The following is a 27,128-nucleotide window of genomic DNA, read 5'->3' as shown; positions in this document are numbered from 1 at the left end:
AAAGAGCGCTTTAACCTCAGCATTGAAAGGTAACAAAGGAAACTGTAACACCCTCTGCCACCACGAGGAAATACTACACATTTACATTTATAATTTATGCCCCCACCGAAGGCAACAGCCACAGAGATGTTAACCCCCACACAAAGTTGTATTTGCACGTACGCACAGCAAATACTCAGGTGCATCCCACACAGCCTTTTTATATTTGATGAAGTGGATTGTGCTTGCAGTCTCAACGGCTAAATAAGTCAAGTAAATCAAGAATTAGTGATCAGAATGAGCTCTTTATTTAAAAGTGTACAGCGACAGTAATTTTTTTGAAAATATGGCAAAAGTTATAAAATAAGAAGAGGAAGTGGTGCTTGGCATTGCCGAGCAACCAGTTCGTGCAAGCTTCATTGTCTTGGGTGCGAGGCTACACGGGCCGTCTTTTATTCGCGCACATATGAGTTTGTGGACATTTTGATGATTGTGATTCCCCCCCCCCACCCCCACCCAGAATATTGGCTAAGAGTTCCATCAGTGAGCAAAATTTCAGGTTTCGAACCGAATGAGGAACTATGAAACATATACGAGTGAGTGCTGAGAAAGAGAGAGATATATATATATATATATATATATATATATATATATATATATATATATATATATATATATATATATATATATATATATATATATATATATATATATATATATATATATATATATATATATATATATATATATATATATATATATATATATATATATATACATACAAACAAACAAACATTCACGAGCTCGTTTCCTTGAACGTTTCCAAACAACTGGGCCAATTTCCCTGAAATTTGCTATTCCATATTATTTTCACATGCAGAAGGGAAGGTCAGCACCACAAATAAAAACTTTCAATCCTAAATCAAATCGATATGAAAAACAGCAGCAAGAATCGCGAGTCACGTGATACCATTCCCACCCCTCATCTCACATTGGCTTCGGAAGTGGCACATCACCCTCAGCCCGGAGAATAGCGGAGCTTTAACTGCACCCGTGTTAGCAAGTTTTATGTTGCATTTGATGCGATGCAAAAATCTACAGAGCAAGACCGATTTATATATCTGTGGGACCTTTTCCTCTTTTTATTCTAATACTCTCATACAAGGAATGACCATTTCATAATACAACATACTGCAGACATGCATGGTTGACCCAAACCCAAAGCAAAGGCCAAACCAATACGAACACAATCCATGGAAATGTTCGCAAACGAGGGTCAGAGTACTTTTGAAGAATGTGTGCAATAATGAGCTGTCTTCATATGGTGGGGAAGGGGGCTTGTGAAGGGAGGTGTAGGTGAGAAATGCGCACATCACGGATTGCAGGAAGAACCAGAGGGGCAGGTAAGCAGGCAAAAGGGGCATCTCATGGTGTGCTGCATATTTTAAGCCAAACAATGTGCAATCTTAAAAGATCTGCACACCATTCACTGTAGGGAGTGACCCAAGCAAGGGGAGAGCAAATTATCAGTGTGCTACTAAAAGGTCAAGGCTGAGATTAGACCCTGAACACATACCACTCTTCAATCCCCATGAACACCGCTCACTAACCAATATCAAAGTACTATGGATTTTCAGTGGCGACTTGGAATGTAAAGAGGGTGAGGAAGAAAACCGAAGACTAATCAATCCTCTGTAGGAAAGCGCGTCAAGGATTTTGAATCAAATTGACAAGCAAAATGGGCCAACATACAGAAAGTGAAGACAAGCAAGTGGGATCATGGCCAAGAATTGAGAAAATGAGTCGTGAGAGTCTTCTCTTCACCCCTCCCTTCCACCTTCCCCAGTGGATCACAGGTGAAATGCAAAAACCATATCCTTAAACCTGGTTTACCTGTGAAGTAGCTTGACAATATCAGGTGATAAAAAGTCAGTTCAGATAATGATGCAACAAAATAATAATAATAATAAAACAACAAATGATGACAATAATGGAAAAGACTGGTGAGGATGAAATCTCAGCATTTGATGAAGGGAACAGAAGATAAAGGAAAAGGGACAAAGCTGAAAGGCAAAATAAGACAGCAATGTAACGGGATACAGGGAACTGTGAACAGAGATGCCCGGCAAGACTCATTTATTGGCCTTGAGCTGGTTAGATAGCCAGTCGAGGCCCTCGTAGAGACCGTCCCCGCTGGTGGCACACGTCGCCTGGATGTACCAGTGGCGATGGCGCAGGGAGTGCAGACCCAGTTTGTCAGTGATCTCTGCTGCGTTCATTGCATTCGGAAGATCCTACAGAAGTGGGATTGATGTTGGAGAGAAGACGTTACAATTTCGGTCAGGCGAACATGCAATTTATTCATTTACTTCATTCTAAGGCATGGACAGGTTAACTTTTTGAACCCTTGTCGATAAATGCTTGGAAAGTTACTTTAAACAAAAAGAATGCATAGTTTTCATTATCAATGCCAAGTTCGTTTGAGGGGTTAAGATGGGTTGCCCACTGACATTCCCATTTAACCATGATGTGACTGTTTACTGAAAAATCATATGGTTGACACTCAATTGTTTAAAATAAATAAATAAATAAAAAATAATGATAATAATAATAACGAGAACACATTGAAAAGTAATTCCTCCTATTCTTTTTCTCCAAAACAGGTAAAAATATTCAAAAGAACCAATGATAAATACTTCAATTGATCTTTATTCTCCGATGGTGTAGATTTATATATCAACATAATTAACACTGCGGTCCACACATTTCCACAAACGTTCAAGTAGTTCTGCGATGGTGTCACAATACAACCACATGCGTCCTGCAAATTAACGAGCACTCCACAGAGGCTTGACAGTCAGAAAAAAAAAAAAAAAAAAATATATATATATATATATATATATATATATATATATATATATATATATATATACATATATACATATATATATATACATATATACATACACACACAGTATATATAAACACATATATACATGTTGTGTTCGTCTTTCGGCTGCTCCCGTTAGGGGTCGCCACAGCAAATCATCCGCATACTGATTTGGCACAGGTTTTATGCTGGATGCCCTTCCTGACGCAACCCTGGTCGCCTCTTACGACACAGGGATAAGGATTGGGTTTTGCCGTGATTCCAGGCTGCCCTACACCCTCTCATAGCGCTCCCGTCCTCAAGCGATCCTCCAATCCAAGCCTCCGAGTCGCCGGATTACAGGCGCACGCAACTACGCCCGGTATAGATTCCATATTACATGTACATATACATAGCTCTGGAAAAAAAAAAAAATAAGAGACTACTGCAAAATTATCAGTTTTTCTGGTTTTACTATTTATCGATATGTGTTTGAGTAAAATGAACATTTGTTTTATTTCATAAACGACTGACATTTCTCCCAAATTCCAAATAAAAATAGTCATTTAGAGCATTTATTTGCAGAAAATGACAACTGGTCAAAATAACAACAAAGATTCAGTGTTTTCAGAACTCAAATAATACAAACAAAACAAGGTCATATTCATTTTTAACCAACACAAGACTAATGTTTTAACTTAGGAAGAGTTCAGAAATCAATATTTTGTGGAATATCCCTGATTTTTCAATCACAGCTTTCATGCGTCTTGGCATGCTCTCCACCAGTCTTTCACATTGCTGTTGGGTGACTTAATGCCACTCCTGGCGCAAAAATTCAAGCAGCTCGGCTTTGTTTGATGACTTGTGACCACCCATCTTACTCATGATCACATTCCAGTGGTTTTCAATGGGGTTCAGGTCTGGAGATTGGGCTGGCCATGACAGGGTCTTGATCTGATGGTCCTCCATCCACACCTTGATTGACCAGGCTGTGTGGCATGGAGCATTGTCCTGCTGGAAAAACCAATCCTCAGAGTTGGGGAACAGTCAGAGCAGAAGGAAGCAAGTGTTCTTCCAGGACAACCTTGTACGTGGCTTGATTCATGAGTCCTTCACAAAGACAAATCTGCCCGATTCCATCCTTGCTGAAGCACCCCCAGATCATCACCGATCCTCCACCAAATTTCACAGTGCGAGACAGTGTGGCTTGAAGGCCTCTCCAGGTCTCCATCTAACTATTAGACGACCAGGTGTTGGGCAAAGCTGAAATTTGGACTCATCAGAGAAGATGACCTAACTCCAGTCCTCCACGGTCCAATCCTTATGGTCTTTTGCAAACCTCAGCCTGGCTCTTCTTTGCTTCTCAGTGATGAAGGGCTTTTTTCTTGCTTTGCACGACGTCAGCCCTGCCCCAAGGAGCCTGTTTTGAACCGTCCTCGCCGTGCACTTCACCCCAGCTGCCGTTTGCCATTCTTTTTGTAGGTCACTTGATGTCATCCTATGGTTGTTGAGTGACATTCGAATGAGTTGGCGGTCATCCCGGTCAGTGGAAAGTCGTTTTCACCCTCTGCCAGTCTGTAGCTTTGTTGTCCCCAATGTCTGCTGCTTGACCTTGTTGCTATGAACCGCAGTCTTTGAAATTTTAAGGATGGAAGCAACGTGACGTTCACTGTATCCCTCTGCCAGTAAAGACAGAATTGAACCCTTCTTTTCCTCACTCAAAACTTTTCTTTTCAACTCTTTTGGCATGGTCAATAGTTATTTTTTTTGATTCCAATTACTTTTGAGGTACTACACACTGTTTTTGCCATCCAGCTGGTGCTATTGCAAGAGGATAGTGATGACCACAACAGTGGTTTTTATACTTTTTCTTGTTAAATAAGATTCGGTTCAGGTGATCACCTAAACAGTACCTCACGAAACAGAATGAGGTGTGTCTGTGTTGGAATTTAATGGCTGCAATACATGCAGAGATGCTGATTTAAATTTTTTTTGGAATGGTCTCTTATTTTTTTTCCAGAGCTGTATGTGTGTGTGTGTATATATATATATATATATATATATATATATATATATATATATATATATATATATATATATATATATATATATACATATATATACATATATATACATATATATACATATATATACATATATATACATATATATACATATATATACATATATATACACACATACACACACACACACACACACACACACACACACACACACACACACACACACACACACACACACACACACACACACACACACACACACACACACACACACACACACACACACACACACACACACACACACACACACACACACACACACACACACGACACTTAACGACGGGGATACGTTCTGAGAAATGTGTCGCTAAGGCCTAAGTCACATTTGCTCTACGGCGAGGATATGGAGGCCGTACGCCCTCTGAATTGACAGAAACGTGCGGCGGCCGCAGAGTTTCTGTGGTGGCCTCAGGGTGGCCCTACGCCGTTTGGCTATCTTTTACAGGCCGTAAGGTCGCCGTGGAATTATAACGCGGAGTTACAACTTTTTTCATTTCTACGTTCGCCGTAGCAATTCGACAATCCGAAACAAAAAAAACTGGTAAAAATAAAATAAAATTAACCCACTCTTTACCGTCCGTCTGGCCGCACGTTCGCCTTAGGGCCCCCCTGCAGGCACCTTGAGGCGATCTTGCATCTGCCTTAAAAATTCTATGGCCGCCGCAGGGCCCCCTTAAGGTCACCGTGCGACATCAAATCAAAGACCGTACGGCAACCCCACATTTACGGTCTCCACAATTTCTAAGACCTAAGGCCCAAGTCACATTTGCTCTACGGCGAGGATACGGGGGCCGTACGCCCTCTGAATTGACAGAAACGTGCGGTGGCCGCAGAGTTTCTGCAGTGGCCTCAGGGTGGCCCTACGCCGTTTGGCTATATTTTACAGGTCATAAGGTCACCGTGGAATTATAACGCGGAGTTATAACTTTTTTCATTTCTACGTTCACCGTAGCAATTCGACAAGCCGAAACAAAAACACTAGTAGAAACAAAAAATTAAAAAAAGAACGCACTCGTTACCATTCGTCTGGCCGCACGTTCGCCTTCGGGCCCCCCTGCGGTCGCCTTGCGACTGCCTTGAAAATTCTATGGCCGCCGCAGGAACGCCCCAAGGTCACCGTGCGACATCAAATCAAAGACCGTACGGCACCCCCACGTTTTCGGTCTCCACAATTTATAAATATGCCATGCGGCTACCCGAAAAATAAAAACATGTGACTGCTACATTGTGTGACCATGGAAATACTGCTGCCGCCATATAATTGCAAGTGGCCGTAGATTTTGGAGACCCCACGGCCGCCGTGGCAAATTTGATTTCAGCCTAAGCGATATAGTCATTGTGCGAACATCATAGTGTGCTTACACAAACCTAGATGGTATAGCCTACTACACACCTAGGCCAGATGGTGTGGCTTATTGCTCCTCAGCTACAAATCTGTACAGCATGTAACTGCACTGAATACTGTCGGCAATTGTAAGACACATCCAAGAGAGACGGACGACACGTTAGTTTTACCTTTGTGCTGTTCATGATGGCCATGTGTGTTGTTAGCGGCTGCTTACAATCTCCTCTCCCATCGATTATAGAAAGGTGAATAAATAGCGTTTAGATCTTACAAATACGTAATCATTGCATCGATGTTATAATTTACAAATGAAGAAACGAGCACCTGTCAATTGTGTGATATATTTTCGGAACAGTGCGAATGTTTTAATAACATAAAAAGCTTCACCAAAAATTAACTTAAGTTTTAATTTTGACTGTAACAATGATTTATTCACTGAATTCTTTAATTCAAAAATAATTTACTTGCTTGAAGGTAAACGTGCAAACATAGGTTCAGTTTGAACGCCGATTTTCTTGAATCCCGATTTAGCGCGACCCCGCTTTTTTCACGATGACATTTTATGGACCTCAACGATCGCATTATAACGGGGCCACACTGTCGTTTATTATTATGAAGTATTATGCACTGTACATAATTGTATGTGCTATCCTGTACTTTTATACGACTGGCAGCGCAACGACGGCTATGACATCACTAGGTGATAGGAACTTTTCAGCTCCATTATAATCTTATGGGACCACCGTAGTATATGCGGTCCGTCGTTGACCGGAACGTTGTAATGCGGCGCGTGTGTGTGTGTGTGTGTGTGTGTGTGTGTGTGTGTGTGTGTGTGTGTGTGTGTGTGTGTGTGTGTGTGTGTGTGTGTGTGTGTGTGTGTGTGTGTGTGTGTGTGTGTGTGTGTATATACGTATAGTCATCCCCCGTTTATCGCGGGGGTTTATGTTCCAAACCCCCCGCGAGAAGTGAAAATCCGCGATGAATGGACGCCTCCCCCAAAAATGCCTATTTTTTTTATAAACGCGGTGTATAAACACGATTGGGTTTGATTTATATCGAGTGCATAATAAACGCTGGGTGGTGTATTAACACGATTGGGTTTTTTGTGTCGAGTGTTTCTATCGAGTGATTATTAAACGCTGGGTGGTGTGTAAACATGATTGGGTTTGATTTATATCGAGTGAATATTAAACGCTGGGCGGTGTGTAAACACGATTGGGTATTATTTATATCGAGTGAAGATAAACCTTCCTCTGGCGCTTCGGTTCCTTGCCAGAAGCCTTGGCAAGGCGTTTCGGCGACATCGTGGGGCTTGGAGAAAAAAAAAAAACGAAGAAAATATTCGAAGTTCACAAGCGAAACTTTGGCTCGTGCGTTGTGTGACTGGTCGAGCGCCACGCATTATAATTTATATATTACCGCGGTAAAAATTAGTTAGGTTCCAAAGGAAAAACCGCGATGAAGCGGGGGCGCGATAGGTGAACCGCGATATAGTGGGGGATTACTGTGTATGTGTGTGTATGTGTATATATATATATATATATATATATATATATATATATATATATATATATATATATATATATATATATATATATATATATATATATATATATATATATATATATATATATATATATATATATATATATATATATATATATATATATATATACATACATACATACAGTAGACGAGGCGAAAGTCGGCAGCGTGTAACTCGTCACTTCGCCTAAGTCAGCAGCGTCAAAAAGTCCCGAATTTATCTCATGTTAAATCCCTTTGAATAAAGGGTCATCCCTCTGTAAGTCGTCATCTCTAAGTCGTCACTTCGTCCAAGTCGTCAGATGTTGTCTGTTCCCGCGTAATGGAAACAAGTAAATTACCACTCCTAACTCATCACACGGAACTGCTGCCTCGTGAGAATCCCGATTTCATGGAATCGTGATGCTCGCTCATTGGTTTACACCGCCAGTGATAGGCTATTTATAACTGTGTACACACATTGATCGCACTTCAGGCAGGACAATGGCGACCAAGCGTAAGCTTACAACTAAAACCTACCAAGAAAAATACGACATTATCCAGTTTTGCGAGGCAACCCCACTGATGAAGAAAACAGCCATAGCTGAGAAGTTCCGACATCAAACGGCAGACATTGAACAATATCTTGAAGAATAAGGGCAAGATATTTGGACAAATGGAGAAGATCGCGAGGCTGGTAGTAAGTGTGAAACGCGTGAAATGTGTGTCCTTTGAAGATGTCGATGACGTGCTCATCATCTGGTTTCGGCAAATGTCGGCTCAGCCAAATATTCGGTTGGACGGTGAAATGTTGCTGCTGAAGGCACGTAAATTCGCTGCGGACCTCGGGCATAATGATGCCGAGACCATGCTGATGCACTGGATAGACTGATTCAAAGTGAGGTGGGGAATCAGCAAGGTCAAGAAGTGCGGCGAATCAGGCAGCGTGGATTCAGCAGTGGTGCACGACTGGAAGGATGGCAAATTGAAAGACATCTTGGAAAGGTATGAGCCTCAGGACGTGTACAATGCCGATGAGACTGGGCTTTTCTGGCAGATGCTGCCAGAAAAGTCTCTGGGGCTCGTTGGTCAATCCCATCATGGTGATAAGCAGGCGAAGTTGTTGTCTTACAGTTGTTCATGATATTTACTTTTGATAAAGTGATTCATGAATTCCATCTTTGCTTGATCACTTTCCAACTCACCAATGAACCCCCACCTATTCCCTGAGGATTGTGTTTTCCTTTTGGTACAATAGCCGGCTCTTACACATACGTGTCCAGGCCACGCGCGACCTCATCCTTCACCCCACAGTCATCATGAATGTTCGCATACGCGCAAGTCGTCATTTCTAAGTTGTCACTTTTTTCTCGGTCCCGATGGTGACGACTTATGCCTAGTCTACTGTATGTATGTGTGTATGTGTATATATAAATAAATAAAGTTACGGCTGTGGGAATTCGCACAACACCATAAAGGGCCCTCAGGTGAGATATCTCCATAGGTACATGTGCAGTTAGCCCAAACCCGTTGTATCGAGGGAATTTATGTGATCCATTCGGGCTGCGATTCTCCAATTAGCCATTTTTCTGTTCTATCTTTTATTTCAAACAAACAGCATCTCAACAACCACGCCATCCCCATCACAGCGCCAACCACACTACAACCACGCCAACTCCACCATCCACGCTACCACATCTTCGCCACTACGTCCGCTTCCGAACGGAAAACAAAGGCGCCAAGGAAGGAACTGCGAGGATGTGCGGCTTTTCCCGCTGTTTCTCCCGTTTGAGTTCTCCGCGCTCGGTGTGGGAGGTGCGATCCGAGCCGGGGGTCAAAGGTGAGAAAAGGTGGGGGTCTCTTTTTGGGGGAATAATTCTCTGGCCCCGAGCAAAGACTGACTTTCCTCGCCCCTTGCACGGCATGGGTAGGGGGGAACGAGAGGCACGCCCCTTTTCGGGAACCTTCTCGAAGGAAGGTGGAGCTGAAAACAGGGCGGAACGAAGGGCGGAGCCCCGCGCTACAAAAAAGGCGGACAGGACGGACCTATGGGGGGGGGTTTTGTTCGTCGAGAGTTGGTCTTCGGTTGGTTGGTTGGGCGAGGGTTGGTCGAGTTGGTACGAGAGTCTGGTTTTCGAGGGAAGAGGTCCTGCGCCCGCGGCTTGGCGAGCAGCCCTGTCACGAAGGCACGGACGGGAGACGCGGCAGCGTCAGTTGTGAGGTGGACTTGCGCGTCCAGACAGAGAGTGCCGGAGAGAATTCGCCGGTCGTGAGAGAGGTCGGGCCCAGGCGCGACTACGCTGACGGTCGTGGGAGCGGGACTCACCAGCCACAAAAGGGAAGTCGCGACTTCCTTTCTTTCTTTTCTTTGGGTTTGTGTAAATGACTGTGGGTGGCGCCTGTCCGACAAGTAGAACTGTTGTAGTGTTGCCGTGTGTGCGTATTCGGTTTTAACTCTTCTTTCGCTTTATATGTGCATTTTGATTATTGTGACTGTAAATACGTGCCTTCCGTGCTGGTCTGTGTGTGTGAATAAAAATGCTTGCTTGTTGAACTGTTCCCGCTCTGCTTCGTCTCTTTTCCTTTTTATTGACCCTCTATCTTGCATCACGTAAGGGGTTCGTCGTGGGTGCAACATCCCGGTAATCAATTGGAACCGTCAAGGCCGATGATAACACCGCTCGGTTATCACTGCAGAACGGACCGCTTAAGCGGTTCGTGTGCGGAGTCGGCCTGCGGCGTGGTACGATCGCCCGGTCGACCATTCGCGCAGGTACTTAGGTAGATCGAATTTGGCGAGCAACCCTATCCTGCGCGGGTGGGCAATTGGCACGATCGTGGTGAGTTTAAACCCCCACCCGTGACTAACTCCCGGCGTTGTTCCGAGAGGGTCACGACAGAATTGTCCGTTCCGGTGGGCGAGGCGGCTGCCATTCGAGTCGAGCGGCCGATCGCGAATTCGCAACAATATATATTGTTCTCCTTGAAGGTGTTCCTTAAGTTTGGGGAAGAGATGAAAGTCTGACGGAGCCAAGCCGGGGCTGGTGATCCAAAATGGCGGTACTCCGTTGACCATCATTTACTCTTTGGATCATAACGGTGTACCTAACTCACCGCCAGTCAATCATCCCAAAACGCATCTCCAGCATTGACATCATGCTGCCCTCTACCATCTTGACAAATGTTTCACTGAGACATCTCATGTCAGAATCTTAAATCTTCGCACCCAGTGGTGGGAAAAATGAAATTGCACACTGCGATTTCATTCGAATATCTTTTCCTGTTTTGAGGAAAAAAGAAGAGGAGACATTACTTTTCATCATGCCCTCGTAATAGGTGTTCGAGGACTTAAAGAGTGGAATTATTTCGAAGCATATACAGTTGAGACACCACAGATGATGCTTTACCATGGTGCAGTGCCAGACCAGAACTCACAACAATGTGCAAGCCGATGTTCTTCAAGACACAAACCATTTGCTAAACGTTCTGTGAAGCGAATAAACAACTGACTGGTTCAAAGCTTGTAACGTATCACAGAACAATGACTAAGAGACTGGACTGCAATAAGACACAAGCACGTGAAGAAGTTCCAATGAAAGGATCCCAGGTTTGGAATCAAAGCTTTCATTTCACATCTCTTCAGATGATGATTTTTGCAGTGTTTTGAAACACAAAGGAGAAACTTGCTATTTTTCATGTGATAATCTCATTTAGTAAATACTTGTGCATGCCCGTACATGCAAAGAAAAACAAGTGAAATCCTTCAATACAGCACGTGTGGTGAAGTAAATGAGTACACTAATGTTAAAATATGCAATTTATGCTTTTTCAGTTAAAAAACAATTAAAAAGCGTACTCAATATTTGAAATGTAAAAATCTTGTTATAATCGTGATAAGCACCTTTATATATATAACAGCAGGAATGAAATCGTTCGATAAAGCGTGGCAGAAGGCCACAAAAGAATGATAGCATAAGAAGAACTTAGCTTTCAGCATTCAGCGATCGGCGCGAAATGCGATGGTGGGCGGAAATGACGTCTTTCGGCACGAAATGCGATGGTGGGCAGAAATGACGTCTTTCGTTCGTTCGAACATGAGAGGGGCGCATTTCTTGGTTTTTTCCCCATCAAGCAATAAATGAAATGGTTTTCACATATACAACACATTAGTTTCACAAATTTCCATTGAAATACTTGGGTATTTCCGTCAATTATCGCTATTTCCGTCGAGGTTACGCACTGCCATCTACCGGACGGCCGTCATTGGCCGTCTTGAGGCACGAGGGGGGGGGGGGGAGGGACACTGGAGACGTGGTAGACACGGGGGACATTTCAAACTCGGTGCAATTGTATACAGCACACACGCTGTAAAAATAATAATAAACTTTCAAACCACGTGCCAGAAACAACCACACTTCGCTCTCGCGTGCCCGTACGTACAAAAAAAAAAATGAATATCCGTTTCGTTCTTCATCAGTTTCAGCTGCACGACACCTTGTCACGCGCGTAGCGTCGCGTGTCAAGTGAGCAGCTCGTGCTTCGTGAGATTCCATTGTGCGTGCACGCCGCGCATCTTCGTTCCTTCGCCGTCGTAAACGACGACTGGATTGGGGCATTGTGTTTTTTCTCTTGTTGTAACTGCTATATGTGCATTTTGACTGTTTGGCTGTATATGTGTGCTCTGTATCGAGACAAGTTTGGCTGTATAAGAAAATTGAGAAAGTACAGAAATCGAGAAAGAAAGAATACAGTAAGTCGATAAATCGAGAAAGAATACAGTAAGTCATCACTATCCGGAAGTTCGCATATCGCAGTTACAATTATTCACAATTTAGTTTTAATGGCCAATTATTCAATTCGCGCCAACGTATTTTGCCTTTTCGCAATGTCATCGCAAGGAAAAACACAAAGAGAAGAGAAGAGAAAAAAAAAAAAAAAAAAAAAAAAAAAAAGTACGTGCAAAAAACAAAAAAAAAAACAAAAAAACTTTCAAACAAATACACAGGCCGTTCCTTCGCTCTCGTAAATGACGACTGGATTGGGGCATTGTGTTCATCTATAAATGCGCAGAAGAAATCGAGAAATTATTAGAATACACCAAGTCATCACTATCCGGAAGTCCGTACGTTGTAACCCGTAATGGGGAATGCGGCTGAGGTTCTCTTCCCCATCGGCCACGCCTACGCAGCACCATGTCCTGTCATTGGTTGGTAAATAAATGGCCATAACTTTGGAAGCACTTGTCCGATTAATATTGTTGTGGTTACCAAATTCGCAAACCACCATTCAGGTCCCTTAGGTGAGGTATCTCGGTAAGTACATGTGTAGTTAGGCCCAAACCCGTTGTCTAGTGGGAATACATGTCATTTATGCGTGCTGCGACTCTTCAGGATAGCCGTTTTTCTTTTACTATCTTTAATTTGGACCAACCGCCATGATTACCACCACAACCACAACAACCACCAACCACCACGCCGCTTCACCACAACCGCCACGACCTTCACGTCACACCTCGCAACCGTCGCATCGCCACCGTTCTTGCCCCGCTGTGGGTACTGGTGTTGGACTCGTGCAGGGCGCGCGCCGAACAGCGTGTACAAAATCACGGATTTTGTGCTTCAAAAACGGATCAAAAACGACACACGCCCACTTTTTGCCGTCCAATCGGTGAGCGAGGGGCGAATTGGCCCCGCCCCCAGGGCGATCGATATATGCAAATTTATGGATCAAAAAGCCTTCACGCCCACTTTTTCTCGGGCCAATGGGGAGCGAGGTGAAAGGTCGAAGGGAGGGGGTCAAAGATGAGAGGGCGAAGCTACGGGGCTGATAAAAGGACCGTGTTCGTCAGTCCAGAGAGTCGAGAGGCGGAGAGTAGGAGAGTCCAGAGGCGGAGAGTAGGAGAGTAGGAGAGTCGGAAACAGAGTCAAGACTTCGCGGGCGGTGGAGTTGGCAAGAAGGAGCTGGTCGTCGTGTGCGTTGGAGTCGGAACGGAGGGGACGGAGCTGTGGAAAGGCAGCGACACCAGACGAGGGGGTGCTCGCGTCGGGAGCTGCACCCCAGGGAGGCCGACAGCGCGACCTGGCCGAGGTGGAGACGCTCGTCGCGGGATAATAAAAATCCTCTATACCCCGAGCATCAGCAACCCCCTCCTGTTTCCCCCCGCGCTGAGATAGTGCGACCAAGGGGGCCCCTTTCCCACCCCCTACCAGACACTGTCCGCGAGGCCCGCGGAGTTGAGGCGCCATCGCCGCTCCGCGTCTCATCACCAGACGGGTAGGCGCGACCCGGTCTCGGCCTCAGGCCCGCCTCATCCTTGAGGGTATTCTTTTCCTTGGTTTTGGGTATGTGTTGTCGGCGCCGTCTGTGAAGTAGAATTGTATAAGTGTTGCCGTGTGCTCGGTAGTCGGTATTAGCTCTGCATTGTGTTTTCGCTTTTACATTTGCTTTTTGTGTAAATTACATTGTGTCTTTTCTGTGTGCTTTTGGTGGAATTGAATATGTGTGCTTCCCGTGTGCCGCGAATAAATGTGCTTTGTGTTGAACTGTTTCCCGCTTCGCTTCGTCATTTCTTTCTTTGAATCCTCATCTTGCTTCACGTAAAGGGTTGGTAGTGGGCTGAATACGCCCGATAATTAATCGAACCGTCGAGGTCGACGATAACACCGCTCGGTTATTCTGATAGTACGGAACGGGTCGCTTAAGTGGCCCGTGTCCGAAGTCGACCTGCGGCGAGGTGCGATCGCCCGGTCTACCCTCCGCGTGGGTACTTAGGTAGGTCGAATTTGGCGAGCAACCCTATCCCACGCGGGGGCTGATTGGCTCGATCGCGGTGAGACCGAAAGGTCCACCCGTGACTGGTTCCCGGCGTTAGTCCGAGAGGGTCACGACTGGATTGTCCGTCCGGTGGGCGACGTGCCGCGATTCGAGTTACGTGGCCGTCAGCACGCCGGCGGGCGCGAATACCGCAACAATATCATACCTTGAAAAGGCACATCCTCAGGTCCCCAGCAATATACCTGGCAAGTTTCAATTAGATCGGACCAGTGTTTGTTGAGAAACAGCGGTGACACACACACACACACACACACACACACACACACACACACACACACACACACACACACACACACACACACACACACACACACACACACACACACACACACACACACACACACACACACACACAGCATGAGCAAGTGCCAAGGGAAATCCTTATGATAATTCATGGAATGGTGCTTGTTGGAAAACTCCTCCTTCAGTTCTGGCCCAATTACATCCAGACTTGCTACAGAAGATCAGCAGAACCCCAATTAATATATCGAGGTGTTTTTATCTTTGCCGGTGGTCTTAGAGAGATGAGGGGGACGGCTGCGAATTCTCTAATAAATGTGGATGGTGGAGCGCCGCCTCCAGGTGGGGGAGGGTATTAAAAGTCCACATCATTTATAGAACAGTATTCCTGTCCCCACATTTCCCAGTGCAGTGACACGCTTTGAATTATAAGCAGTAGGTACGTTTTTACTTCATGTACATAACCCGGGTTATTTATTTTTCCTAGACAGAGCTGTCACTTGCCTATACACCTCCCAAATAAAGGTATGCATCAAAAGAACATGTTGCATGCTTGGAACAAGATCACCCTTAAGGCAGGTACTCTGCTGGTTATAATCAAAGAATGACACAGGTCATCAGGAATAAACCATTACCAATGTAATTCGATAAGCAGGCAAGCATGTCCAAATGATGAGATGGTGGATTACATCAATATCACCTGTTTGTTTGCAAATACAAGCAACACAGCATCTCGCAGCTCATCCTCAGCAAGCATTCTCATGAGCTCTTCCCGTGCCTCGCCGATACGCTCACGATCATTACTGTCCACAACAAAGATAAGACCTGCAAAGGTACAAGGACACGCCGTAAGTTGGAGCACAAAGAGCCCAAAAAAAGACACAGGATATATGTTAAACATTGATGAGCACATGACATGAAAAGGCAGGAGGGGAAAGGCTGGGTCCATGTTACATACCCTGTGTGTTCTGAAAGTAGTGACGCCAAAGAGGCCTTATCTTGTCCTGGCCCCCGACATCCCAAACCGTAAAGCTGATGTTCTTGTATTCTACAGTCTCAACGTTAAAACCTGAATGACAGGGAAGGCAGCCACATTGCATACACAAAGTACTCAACTTGCAACGCCGTGCCCGAAAACCACTTTATGACACTTATTAAATGTGCATGTGGCAGAGAGTTGGCTGCTCCCTATTCTGTCACATGCATAAAACTAGAGGGTTATGCTCCAATTAAACCAAGTCACATCTTGTAACAGGTGGTCAATTCTGCAAAAATCCAGATCGGATTTAAAAAAAAAACAATAATAATAGACCATGTGTCCTGAAGCTCACCTGGATCAGGAGCAACAGTCTCACCTGCCCAACCACCCCCCCCCCACCCATATATATATTAATGCTGTGAACAAACTGGTACATTTTTAGATAAAGGAGCAAATACCTATTTTTTTTTTGGGGGGGGGAAATCACCCCCGTAATGAGCAGATTTTCGTGTGGTCAACACACCTTCGTTAGGCATCAGAGGTGAAGCTTGCAGCCAAGTTTCATCAAAATCGTGTGTTTTGTTCAAGCAATAATGATTGAAGTGTTTACAGACTGAATGACACTCATTCACAGACACTGTTCGATCGCACAAGATCACCAGACTAAAGTCCAGGTGAGCAAAAAAAAAAGGAGATGTTACAGGTCTTAAAGTTTCAATGTACATCACATTAATTGCAGCAACAGCAGCTTCAGAATAAAAATATTGTTACGGTTGTGGAAATTCAGAGCACCATATAGGTCCTTAGATCAGTTATGTCGATAAGTCTGTGTTCAGATAGATTTCCCCACCGATGTTTAAAGGAAATTATTCGTGTGCAGGGCTGTGATCTTTGAGGTAGCCATTTTTCTTTTGCTATCGTTATTTTGGACTAACCGCATTTCAACCACCACAACCACCTTCTCCATAACGCTGACCACAACCACCTTCTCCACAATCGCCAACATCCCCACAGACAACGAACAACCACCTTCACAATGCCAACCACAACGCCAGCCACAGTCACCATCTCCTAAACCACATCTCCCCCGATAACCAACAACGAACACCATCGCCTCACCTTCAACTCCGCAAACGCCGCCATCTTTGCGCCAGCCACGGCGAGTTCCCAGCGAACAGCATCGCTGCAAACAGACGCAGGGGTTTCCTCGTTGCGCAGGGGCGGTGATTTCACCCACGTCCGCGCTCTCAGAGCTTCGCATCGAGATCAGATCAGGAGATCAAAGGGGGCGGAGCCAGCGGGGGGTCAGAGGTGAGGGATCGAAGATCAAACCTCGCCTCACAGGTCCTATAAAAAAAGCGCGCAGAGCGCCAAGCTCGCAGTCGGTCTGGGTTTGGAGTTGTGTGAAGATCAAGGTTCGAGTCCAGTGGAGGGCAGTGGAGGTCTGGGTTCGCCGAGGAGCCAAGGAGCGCAGCCAAGCCTGCCGTGCTGCGCAGAACTGCACGTGACGTGGAGAGGAGTCGCCAGCCAGAGGCATAACGGTCCGAGGTGATCAGGCCTTGGGACAGTCCGAGCAACGCTGAGGGACGGACGGGCTCTTACAGAGGGCATCAACTCTTCAAGAGCGAAGACCCGTTCGTTCCTCGGAGGCGTTGTCGGCTGGGCCCGAACCACCAGGCTGCCCGACGAGGCCTGGGCCGGACCGCGGTCATGCCAGCTACCGTGAGGACGGGACATCGCAAGTCACCCCAGCGAGGCACCACGAAGGTGAAGGTAACCAGCCCTGCCTCTCAGAGTTTCTGCGGTCGTCACAGCTCCGTGAAAATAAAGACCCTTGAGGTCCAGTCTACCCCTCGTCTTCCCTTGTTTCTTTGCATGAACGTTGTGGCGCCATGTCCTTAGGTAGAACTGATGTTAAGTGCAAGTGACTGTAGATAATAACTATACGGTTGTAGTCTTTGTCTTGCTCGCGTCTTGTCCCTACCCCCATTCATTGCATGCTTGTACATCTCTGCATTGCTGCTTTGACCGTATATGTGTACAAATAAGTGTCCTTGTGTGAATGTTAACCCGTTTGTCATGTCCTTTTCCTTCGAATTGAACTGCCGTATTGCATTCGAAATAGCTGGCTTTTTAGTAGCCGATAATAGAATCAGATCAATCGGGGCTTTCGCGATAATACCCCGCTCGGTTATCCCAAAGCGAAGCGAGCTTCTTAAGCGGCTCGTTTCCAAGTGGGCCCCGTTGAGGTACAGTCTCTCGGTTGTCTGCCCGCACAATTAATTCGGTAAATCGACCATTCGGCGATCGGACCCTGTAGCGCGGGTAGAGTGTTGACTAGGTTGTGGTGTGCATTAAAAACACACCCGCAGCGGGATTTCGGCGTTTGAACCGGAAGGCTGCGACTGGATTGCTCATCCGGTGGGCGTACGGCCACGATTCGGCTGAAAGCGGCTGTCCGCACACCGGCGGGCGGAAAACAACAATATTTTAATCAAGTCTACACTCAACAGCACATTAACATTTATTGTTGCGAGAACAGACTCGAGGCAAAATTACATGTACACACACATTGTGTGTGTATAATATATATATACATACATACACACACACACACACACACACGTGTGTGTTGTATATGTATATATACATGGGGCTGCAAAAGTAGGTATACAGTAAGTATACCAGTATAGCATTACTGTATACCTACTTTTGCAGCCCCCTGTATGTATATGTATATGTATATGTATATGTATATGTATATATATATATATATATATATATATATATATATATATATATATATATATATATATATATATATATATATATATATATATATATATATATATATATATATATATATATATATATATATATATATATATATATATGTATATGTATATGTATATATATATGTATATGTATATATATATATATATATATATATATATATATATATATATATATATATCGTTACGAATTTCACTGGTTCAACACCCACGCACGACCGCTTACGGCCCAACTACAGTCGCGCGTCTGCCGAAAACCAGAATTCAGTCGTAGCTTCTGGACAACTCCGGAAACCTGTTACGGGTGCCTTAACGCGCCATAAATTGCCAATATTCTGCCCACGCAGTTTAAGGTTAATCGCCGAATCTCGATATAACTAATTATCCACGCAGACAGAAGTACCGAGAATTTATACCTCAACGGATTTTGAGCGGGGCGAGCAGTTACCTTGCCCACACTGTTCGTGACCCGAGCGGAGATCACCAAGGTCCGTCGGACCAAATGACCACTTTTATTGGCTTTAACAGCCTGCTAATTTCTCGAGCGTGCCGTGGAAGTCAATGGGAGGAATGGACGCAACGAGCAGGTTTATTCAAACAATGGGGCATTTATTTTTAGACAAGCAATCAATGGGGGAAGGGGATATGACACGAGAAAAGCCTACAGTCGATGTATATTCATTTGTATACAGGCATGCACTTAACCATCATTTCTACTTACAAAGACAAGGCGCCACAGAACAGACTTTCATACAAAAACCCAGAAAAGAAATGGGCCCGGGATCCTTTATTCGAACTCGGAGCCTGGATGACCGAAGGCTCGCGAGAGGTCGTGCGCAGGTAACCTGGCCGCCCCTGGTGACGACTCGAATGTCTTCGGGTCAGCGACCCGTGGTGTCTCTGCCTGGCCCTCGTGTCGCAACGCGCCAGTCGCTTGAGCGGCCGAGCGGCTTAAGCAGCAGTGCGAGCGGCTGCTTGGTTCTCCTCGATGGTCCAGCTTCCATCGCGGCCTGTGGTCGGGCCTGGCCGGTGATGCTTTTGGAGAAGTGAACGGGTCCTTGCTCTTAGAGTTGATGCTCTTTGTGACCCGTCCACCACCTCAGCGACGTCGCTCGACCGCCTTCAGGGCCGTTCGCCCGGGCCACCAAGCTCTGCCACTGTCCCATCGACCATCGTCCCAAGCGCCTCCGACTGGCTCTCCTACCCACTACGACAAATCTCCACGACTGGCTGCTTCTCCGCGACGACCACTCCTTCTCTCGCTTCTCCAGCTTCGACACGACTGGCTTCCTCGCCCGCTTCTGCTTCTGGTGCGTCGAGCTTCGCCCTTTTATTGGTCTCGGCAAGCCGCCCCTTGAACTCTCACCCGAGGCCGGGGCTCTGCCCATTCTTCACCTCCGACCTCTCACCCCTCGCTGGAAACCCTATGTTTGATGTCACTGGCGATTTCCATCGCCTCAGACCGGGACTCTGCCCAGGAAGGCAGGGGCGTGCCCTTGTCCAATCATGCCACAGAAGGCGACTTTCCCACGGCACCCCGGCCAATGGGGTTGAGATTGCCACAGAGCGACTTTCCCACGACACCCCGTCCAATGAGAGTGGGGAGCGCCTCAGATGGCGATTTTCTCGCCCCGGAGGAATAAGGAATATAAAGGAATGCAAGGCTGGGAGCGTTGGTCATGGTGGTGGTTGTAAAGTCATCGCCGTCTTGGGGGTCGTGGGTCTTGGTGCCGGCTGGTTCGTCTGGTCCTGGATCATTGTAGTCTCTGATCTTCTCCTCGGTCTTGGTAGATTGGTGCATGGCCGGTTGGAGAGCGCAGTACCGGGAGCTTGGAGTGGCATCGTGTTGCGGGTTCGAGTCCCGCCGAGCCGGATCATCGAAGACCACATGAGGTGGACAGGTCCAAGCACAGGCTCTGGTCTCCAGCTCACCTTCCCTCGAGCTGGAAGCCTTCAATACAAAACCGACAGGGTCCATTTCTGTGTGTGTGTGTGTGTGTGTGTGTGTGTGTGTGTGTGGGCCCATCTTCAAGTGGAATTGTGTAAATGCTTTCTTTTGCTCATTCTACATTGCATTTCTTATAGTCGTGATAGCTCTGCTCTTTGTGTGTTCCCTTCCCCCGAATGTAAAATAAATACCCCTATTGTTGAATGTACCAGCTCATTTATGTGTTTCTATCATTGGTTTGCCATGCTGTGAATGGGAACTAGGAGGCCTCATTGCTGCCGAAATCGTGCAATCAGCCTGGCAGGATTCTGGTACTCTCCGCTCGGGGTATGGCTCGGATCCGGCTCGGTAACGGCCCGGATCGCGCAGATCCTGCCGAGGGTGAATTTCCCCGGTAGTTTGGACGACGTGGGTATTTAGGTAAATTGAAATTGGCAATCGACCCTATCCCACGCGGTCGACCTATTGGCGATCTTCGGTCGGATAAGGGACCCGTCGGCTCCGGAGTTGTCTGGAGTGACGACCTATAAATTCCAGGTGCTCGGTGAAGCCAACTCTACTGCTCCATCTCGCGGTCATGCTCACCGAAACTCGGCCCCACAATATATCCCCATAAACGAACCCTTCCACTCCAACTGGAGTCACTTGTTTACCTGCGCAAACAGCACATTTGACATCAGGTACCACCGGCAGTCTACCCTGATGCCACTACACCTCTTGTGCACCAAGCTGTTGCAGGAGTTGCACAATATTGAATTGTTACCAACACCTTTTCTTCAGACAGTACAGGGCCACCTCCCTCTTTTTTCCCCCCCACACTTCCTTCTCCAGCACCACTAATCAGTACTTTCATTTTCCCTGTATTCACTTTCAGCCCTTTGGCCTCCGAACTGTATATTTGCCCATTATCTCTTCCACACAGTTGGCTATCAGCACCAGGTCATCAGCATACAGGAGTTCCCAAGGTAAGCCTCCTCTAAATTCCTGTGATGTAGCCTCAAGAACCATGATGAACAGGATTGGGCTCAAGACTGACCACTGATGAACACACACTTTCACTTCAAAATCCTCACTCTGCACTCCATTAACCCTCAAAGATTTTTGGGCAAAAAAAATAAACAAATAAATAAGAAAACATTTTCTTGACATATAAACAATGGTATTGAGCTGGAGTAAGAGCAGAAATACCTTATGCCATCAGTGTTCCACATCACAGCCAAACTGGTTTTATGGGTGTGCTCACGACCCCTCCCTCGTTGTCCCTCCAATTCCCAACCCTCCACCACCCCCTTTTCTCAATTTCACCCGTCCCATACAACCAACTATATTTAAAGACATGACAAGTAATTTGACACCTTAAATTTATTCATTTAATCTGTATATCACAGTTTTACTCAGTGATTTGAACTAATATTTAACTATTTATTTGCAGAAACGAGTTCCTGGGTCACGTATGACAATAAACTGTCTCGAACCCAGGGAGCACACTCACTTTAATTTTTCAAGAGGACGAATTGTTAGCCATTCAGAAGGTGGAGTCAGCCAGCATCAGATAGCTCAGCACTTTGACATTCCACTTTCTACGGTCAATCAGGTGATTGTGCAATTCACCAGTGAAGGCAAGGAATCCACAGCTTCCCGTTCTGGTCGATCTGGGCCTTCAGAAAGTTGTCTTCGAGCTGTCAAGCGGTCCATTGAGAAAACTCCCCGTTGCAAAGCAGCAAATGTTGCAGAGGAGGTCCAGGTTAGCTCAAGAACTGCCGTGCGGTACCTTCATCAACGGCCACTATGGGAGAGCAGCTCAGAGAAAACCTCTTCTTAGACCAGCCAATATTCAAAGGAGAAAGAAGTGGGCTGACGAGATGGCCAACAGACCCTTGGAGTTTTGGCAAGCTGTCATTTTTTTTTCCAGGTGAGTCCCAATTTACTCAAATTTTCTGATAGTGAATGTGTATGGATCTGGAGATTTCCCAATCAAGAGTATTATTTGAACCGATTGCAGTCAACTGTCAAACAAGGTAGTTTTTCAGTGATGGTGTGGGGAGCAATATGTAGCACTGGTCGGTCACAGATTGTCGAGTGTGTTGGCATAAACAACTCTACGATAGACGTCTCCCAGTTTTCTCCACTGGTCAGATGGTCAAAAACTCTGTTCATGGAAGGAGCTCCATGCCACACTCCGAAAAGGCCAAAGAATGGCAGGACAGAAATGGGATCAAACAACTTCCATGGCCAAATCAGTCTCCTGACATGAATCCCATTGCACACTTCTTGGCCATATTGGATTGAGCTGTGCAGGAAAATTCCAGGAAGCCAACATCATGGGCAGAATTACTAAACCTTTTGTGTGAAGCCTGGGCAGAAATCTCACAAGAGGAAATTTCAGAACTCATTAGATCTACGTCTGAAAGAGTTAAAGCATCGAAATCTGAAAATGGCAAGTCCACCAAATGCTCATGTTCAGTATGTATCAAGATGGATCAAATGTACTTCAAATGTTAAATAAATTATTTTAAAATCATGGTGTCTATTTACTTCTGTCATGTCTCTGTAGATGTCCAACAGTCATTGCAGGATATGCAACACACCAAAGATGTTTTTGGATCAGCCATTCCAAATAAAAAAATAATTTAACAGCAAAATCTGAAACAACATGCTGACAAGAATGAAACGATGCTTCAAGCAGGTGGTCAAGCTTTGGAAAGAGAGAATAAGGAAGACCGAGGGAAGGTCAAAGGAAGAAGAGGAGGAATGTCAAGGGAAACAGAAGGCCAAGGGAAGAAAAAAAAAAGAAGAGCAAGGCTGAGGGAAGAAGAGGACAAAGAGGAAGACAACGACGAATTAGAGGGCCAGGGGAAGAAGAAGGTCGAGGGAAGACAAAGACTATGAAGAGGGTTTACACAACGCCAAGCAAACAAAGTCCACCGACCTATTGTAGGGATAGTTGTGACGATCTCGCCGAGCTTCAGCTTGTACAAGATTGTCGTTTTTCCAGCCGCGTCAAGCCCCACCATTAGGATCCGCATCTCTTTCTTTCCAAAGAAGTCCTTAAAAAGCTTGATAAAACTGTTCCCCATTGTAAGGATTACCTGCTGGGAACAGAACACCACAGCAGGAATATTACGCCATTCTGACAGAACTTCATCAGCCAGACGTTCAACATTGCTCATCATGTACTCGGAAATAATAATAAACCTGTTCAAGTCATTGCATTTTACTCCAGCATGAAAATGAAATGGAACATCCCCAAAAAACCAAAGCCAGACATAGGATTGTGTACAAGCGCCAAGTATCCACAGACACAATGGTTGCAATCCTGGACGTTTCCATTCGACTGATGGTGGAAAAAGAAATAACCGATATTCTAGAAGGCTCCAAAAGGGATTTCAATAATCACCAAACCAAGTAGAGTGATGGAATTTGAATTTGTGTGTAAGGGGTAGGGGTGGGGAGGTAGCACTTATCACAAACGTCCCTGCTCGTAAGCAACACATCCCAGTTATAAAAGAGCAGCCCAAATTCCCTCAGCACAGAAGGGTTGAACACAGAAGCAGCTTCCACTTGCATGGGCAGAGCAAAAGGCTAAAGTCCGGGCGAAAGACCGATCATTAGCCATGGCAAGTTAATTGCAGATCTGGAACAGCACGTGGGAAGGGAGGAGATTTATGAATCACCGCAAACACCTGCGCCTTTGGGACGTCCCTGGGCATGGATTCGATATATAAAAAAATGTTGAGATCTGCAGAGTGGAATTGTGGGGTGGGGGGGGGGGAGGGAATAAAATAAAAAACTACATCTACATGAACAAAAATAAAAAGGGAGGTGTGTGTCGTGGGGTGAAATAATATTGTTTATATTTTTATTATTTATTTATTTTGTGCAGATATGAGGTGACCGTGGTCGAGAGTCGACCTAATGGCAAGCCTCAAGCTGTTCAGAAACAACCCATCGTTTAAAGAGCTAAAAGCTTCCGGTTTCTTGTGTGCTTATGACAGGCCCCCAAACTGAAAGGAAACATCGACCTGATGAAAATACAGGATTCCTCGTCGGATTGTGCCTCCGAATCACAAAAGCTCCAAAATTTTCAACCAAGATGTGAAAAGTATCCCAAAATTAAAAGTTTATCTCAAAGATCTTGCATTAAAATTGAATCGCATCCTTTGTCAAATAAACTCTGATTTGACATAACCAGCAATACACTTCCAATCATAGTGGGTGCACTGAAGCAATTAGTGAATCACGTGATTTTAAAGGGAGAGGAGGATTGGTGCAAGGGGGGGGGGGGTGGAGAGGAGATGCAATTGCATTCACACAAATTCTCCCCAAAAATGTTGGGTGATAATTATCACCTTCACAAAGAATATGGTACATTGATTATAATCAATGTACCATATTCTTGTCTATACAATGTTGGTGCTGGCCAAAGCAGTCCCTAGGCAGGGGTTAGCTCTGGGTGGTTTGCCATTGCCTTCCTAGCAATCATGGAATAAATTTGAAATTTGTTCATGGTGCTGGTGATGGCTCGCCTACTTGACACAAAGGACAGCGTGGGATCTTTAACATCCACCAACGAATGCTGGAGGGGAAGGGAAAGGAAGGGAAGGCAGCATGAGGGATGGGAGGGGAAGGGAAGGCAGCACGAGGGATGGGAGGGGAAGGGAAGGCAGCACGAGGGATGGGAGGGGAAGGGAAGGCAGCACGAGGGGATGGGAAAGGAAGTATGTGTCAAAACAGCAACATTTTCTTTTTAACCGCCAGGTTCTATATAAAACTGGGTGGGAGCATAGAAAACCAACACTATCTACCTGGCAAAGGCCTGCCTGTATGCATGCATATTCGCACATGCAGTGACATTTGCACCCCTCCCGTCGGCTCACTCCGAATCGTACATGCTATAGTCCCCAAAACAGGGGAGAGAGGGGAGAGAGGGGAGAGAGGGGAGAGAGGGGAGAGAGGGGAGAGAGGGGAGAGAGGGGAGAGAGGGAGAGAGGGAGAGAGGGGAGAGAGGGGAGAGAGGGGAGAGAGGGGAGAGAGGGAGAGAGGGGAGAGGGGAGAGGGGAGAGAGGGGAGAGAGGGGAGAGAGGGGAGAGAGGGGAGAGGGGAGAGGGAGAGAGGGGAGAGAGGGGAGAGAGGGGAGAGAGGGGAGAGAGGGGAGAGAGGGAGAGAGGGGAGAGAGGGAGAGAGGGGAGAGAGGGGAGAGAGGGGAGAGAGGGGAGAGAGGGGAGAGAGGGGAGAGAGGGAGAGAGGGGAGAGAGGGGAGAGAGGGGAGAGAGGGGAGAGAGGGGAGAGAGAGGGAGAGAGGGGAGAGAGGGGAGAGAGGGGAGAGAGGGAGAGAGAGGGGAGAGAGGGGAGAGAGGGGAGAGAGGGGAGAGAGGGAGAGAGGGGAGAGAGGGAGAGAGGGGAGAGAGGGGAGAGAGGGGAGAGAGGGAGAGAGGGGAGAGAGGGGAGAGAGGGGAGAGAGGGGAGAGAGGGGAGAGAGGGGAGAGAGGGGAGAGAGGGGAGAGAGGGGAGAGAGGGGAGAGAGGGAGAGAGGGAGAGAGGGGAGAGAGGGGAGAGAGGGGAGAGAGGGAGAGAGGGGAGAGAGGGGAGAGAGGGGAGAGAGGGCAGCGAGGGGCGAGAGGGGAGAGAGGGGAGAGAGGAGAGAGAGGACAGGGGCAGAGGGATGAGAGAGAGAGAGAGGAGGGTGAAAGGGATTGTGGCAGGTGAGACACCATTTTATGTCCATCCAAGAGACAGTGCACACATTAATCACCCTGCCTGTGAAATACCGGGATGATTGTTTATAGCTGGGTCAGTATTCAAATCCAGGCTAGCTTAGAGTGGGCATGCGTACCTCTTAGCTTTCCTGCCATGATGTGGCCATTCATTACTTCAAAACTGAAAACTTTTTTTTTTTACCAATTGCGATCATATCATTTATTTTGCCTTTCTACCTCCGGTATACAAGAACCGCGGTATGACCATTGATTGATACTTGAACACGCACCAAGTGGCTTCATCAAGCAATCCACAAAATGGTTGAAGAAACTTTAAAAAAAAGAAAGCTTTAATTTTGATTTGTATTAATCTGTGCCAAGGTGATGGGTTGTATAATGGAAGAACACACAAAAAGGGGAAACGTGTAAAATAAAATTTCACATTTTCAACGAGCCAGCAATCATCACCTGTTGCACCGCAGAACACCACGTGGCCAACGCACACGAGTGGCCCCTGAAACTGTTCAAGTCAATCGATATAGTATTCAGTGACATTGCGAATATTGTCGAGCGCTTGCCAAGTGGTTTAAGCACTACTACGAAACAGCTGATAAACGGCTTGCTTGGCATGTGATTAGCAATCACTAAAACATCATATTAAACATACACCTCCCAGAGATGCTGGAAATGGACAAAAAAATTTTGGAGTCAGAACTGCTACTAAGTTCAATTCTGGAGCTTAAATTCTGTATTTCAGCTTAGTTCAAGAGATTCGAGGTTATCGCATGTGTGGAAATGAAATAAAGCCATGAACACTGGTGTCTCCAGGTGTTTATAA

The 27,128-nt window shown here is 45.9% G+C and overlaps 1 protein-coding gene across 4 annotated transcripts in view; it reads right to left on the bottom strand.

The window, feature by feature from the left end:
* Nucleotides 1-264: 264 nt before the first annotated feature.
* The window catches only part of LOC147013731 (ADP-ribosylation factor 1), a 45,245-nt gene continuing 18,381 nt past the window's right edge, over nucleotides 265-27,128 (bottom strand). For 2 of the 4 annotated variants that reach the window (XM_085850892.1, XM_085850894.1), the window contains exons 2-5: nucleotides 23,524-23,686; nucleotides 15,834-15,944; nucleotides 15,576-15,700; nucleotides 265-2,273 (exon numbers count right to left, since the gene is read on the bottom strand). In XM_085850892.1, the coding sequence (XP_085707018.1) occupies nucleotides 2,112-2,273; nucleotides 15,576-15,700; nucleotides 15,834-15,944; nucleotides 23,524-23,671 (546 nt within the window). In that variant the 5' untranslated portion in view covers nucleotides 23,672-23,686 and the 3' untranslated portion in view covers nucleotides 265-2,111. The remainder of the gene's footprint in view (nucleotides 2,274-15,575; nucleotides 15,701-15,833; nucleotides 15,945-23,523; nucleotides 23,687-27,128) is intronic. The other 2 variants (XM_085850893.1, XM_085850895.1) reach the window with 1 other exon arrangement.

This window comes from Eptatretus burgeri, chromosome 13, assembly GCF_056783735.1.
Source record: "Eptatretus burgeri isolate ZD-2024b chromosome 13, Ebu_testis_v1, whole genome shotgun sequence".
NCBI classification, from domain to species: Eukaryota; Metazoa; Chordata; class Myxini; order Myxiniformes; family Myxinidae; genus Eptatretus; species Eptatretus burgeri.
Note: the sequence above shows the minus strand (reverse complement) of the source record. Positions and strands in the feature narration are given on the sequence as shown.